The sequence below is a fragment of the Penaeus vannamei genome, chromosome 28 (genome assembly GCF_042767895.1).
Source record: "Penaeus vannamei isolate JL-2024 chromosome 28, ASM4276789v1, whole genome shotgun sequence".
In the NCBI taxonomy this organism is placed as follows: Eukaryota; Metazoa; Arthropoda; class Malacostraca; order Decapoda; family Penaeidae; genus Penaeus; species Penaeus vannamei.
This window is the reverse complement of record NC_091576.1, coordinates 2,187,195-2,189,694: the sequence shown is the minus strand read 5'-3', so window position 1 is coordinate 2,189,694 and position 2,500 is coordinate 2,187,195. Positions and strand designations below refer to the sequence as shown.

The 2,500-nt window shown below is 34.7% G+C and overlaps 1 protein-coding gene across 5 annotated transcripts in view; it reads right to left on the bottom strand.

Moving 5' to 3' along the window:
* The window catches only part of LOC113806196 (glyoxylate reductase/hydroxypyruvate reductase), a 53,719-nt gene that overhangs the window by 8,043 nt on the left and 43,176 nt on the right, over positions 1-2,500 (bottom strand). For all 5 annotated transcript variants that reach the window (XM_070141639.1, XM_027357320.2, XM_070141637.1 and 2 more), the window contains one exon: positions 1,262-1,357. In XM_070141639.1, coding sequence (XP_069997740.1) covers positions 1,262-1,332 — 71 coding nt within the window. In that variant the 5' untranslated portion in view covers positions 1,333-1,357. The remainder of the gene's footprint in view (positions 1-1,261; positions 1,358-2,500) is intronic.

Below are 2,500 nucleotides of genomic sequence, written 5' to 3'. Positions count from 1 at the left end.
CAAACTGAAGTGTATACCCATGACTAAATAAGTATCCATTCCCTGCCAACATGCTGAGAGCACAACCTACAACCCAGGCACAACCCACTCCTACTTACCCTCGCCTCTTAGACCTTGTTCACATGAATCTTCTTCTTTTTAGTTAATAAAGAACCTTACAATCACTCATATTTTTCATCAAGACAGTCAGAACTGGCCTACTGAGGGCACGAACAGACATTTCTTTTTTCTAAATGTGCCTCAACCCACTTATATACACATCTAATAGACTACAAAACACCTAACAACCACGTACTTCTTGAGTTGACAGCACAAGCTGTATCAACACAGGAAAAAAAACTTTTTCACATGGGGGAGGGGGGAGTCAGCATCATTGTCAACCATCCAAATCATGTTAAGTCAACATTAAGCAGGAAGCTACATGCAATAACCAAAGGATAAGCAAAGCTGCTACATGAATTCAGCAACATGTGAATTTGCTTAAAATATTGGAAATGGTTACAAGTCTAACCACTTTTAGAGATATTTGACCAGTTTTTTTAGCTTTGCATATTACAGTAAAATTTGTTAGTACTTTATTTATATTAGCATATGGCTTTAAGCTTTCAATTTTCTTACATTCTGATAAAGCCATTTTTATATAAAATGCTCTGTTTTGGAGTTTAGTAGTAGTCCATCTAATTTTACCTGTAATTAGCATGTATCTGTTTCTGGATTAAGCTATTCATTTCATCCCATGATTAAGCTACGTGTCTCCTCAGTGACAGGTGCAGCTATAGCCATCATGACATAACAGCCTATGACATGTAAACCCTAAATGACTCACAGCAGGTGGGCTGGCTGTGCATTGCTTAGGCCTAGCCACAATGCCTAGGCCATTGCATAATATCATATCACAAATAAATCAAGCCCTATCACCATAGTGTTCTTCCATCAAATCCCCAATGTAAAAGGCTTCGTAAATCAAGAGTTTACTCAAACCCAAGCGCTCAGATGATATATATTGACTACCAAAATCAAGCAAATATGAAACACAATATGATTATCAAATATACTTAACTCAAACATACATCATTATATATACAATAAGTGTGCCACACATAAGAAAAAAAAAAATCCATTCACCCTTTCCTGAAAAACAAATGAAGGAGAGATAAAACTATCAAACAATTCTTACAATAAAATTATACCTCCATCTTTAGCACACCTCCAAAAGTTAAAAAATATAATCAATATAACAAATGGTTCATCTCACACTTACTTTTCATTGAGCATGTCCAAAGCTTTCTGTGGGATGTCAGCCCGTGTGATGAGAACCTTTGGCCGTGACATTGCTGCTGCTCCAACACAAAAATGCCTGTAAATATATCCACCGTTAACATTCATATTGATGATCATTCCTTTATCCTATCCAGCAATATCTATGCAGTTTCTTTACCTAATATTCTGAGCTAGTGCAAGAATGAGATAGAAAACTATTATCCTATAAAGAAATATTTACTATGTCTGCTAGCCCCTTCTAGGGTCTATAACATTATAATGGGAATACAAAGAATTTCAATAAGTTTTCATGGAGCTATGCCTTCTGAAATAAGATCATCACAGGCAGTGCATATTAGTCCCTATCACTTTCTCTCTATAGAATACAAAGTTGTTTTTGAACAAACTATCAGTACACTACACCCAAAAAATGTCCATAAAGGTGCGCCTCTATACATGCAATTTACATGTATAGAGTCTTAAACATTCAATCCAAATCCATTTTTTTTCTTTCTATATCATTTCCCTGCTACTGAACCTCTGATTTCTCATTAGCTCTTAAAAATCACAGCAAACTATTACTTTCATAAAATGAAACAATAGGCAAAGGCAATAAAAATACAGAGAATACCTTTCCTAAATATATGATTCAACAGTTCTTTCCAAATTCAAGATATCTAATGATCCAAAAAATAAACTGGAGGTATCACTGACAACAAGAGGAGAATTAGTGTGGCATAACACAGAGTTCACTGCCTACAATTATGTTTTTACTTCTCGCTCCGTTCTAAAAGTGTATCCATACTATAGTCCTGGTACTTCTACAACAATAAATGGGAAAATGCCTCTAATTTTGTAAAAAAAAGAATGAGAAAAAAATAGAGAGGAAGAAACAAATGAAAACAGCATGATAACAAAGATACAAAAAATAAGTGGGATGTGTCTCTTTGTACAGGACCAAGAACAAAATAAGGAAACACATTAAAAACAAATTCATAACAGTATAATAGCATGCTTTTAGTACCCAAGTATGCAGTGGGAAAATCCCCAAATGCCTCACTCATCTTTCTATCTCTTATATTTTTTGTCTCTTGTCTTCTCTCCTTCTACTATTCTATCTCTTTATTCCTACTCCCCTTTACCTTTACTTTGATCCTTTACTTTCCCACTTCCTATTCCCCATCAAAATGTGATGAAGAATTCAATTGAATCTTTATACTTTGGTCCTGTCTTAAATCTA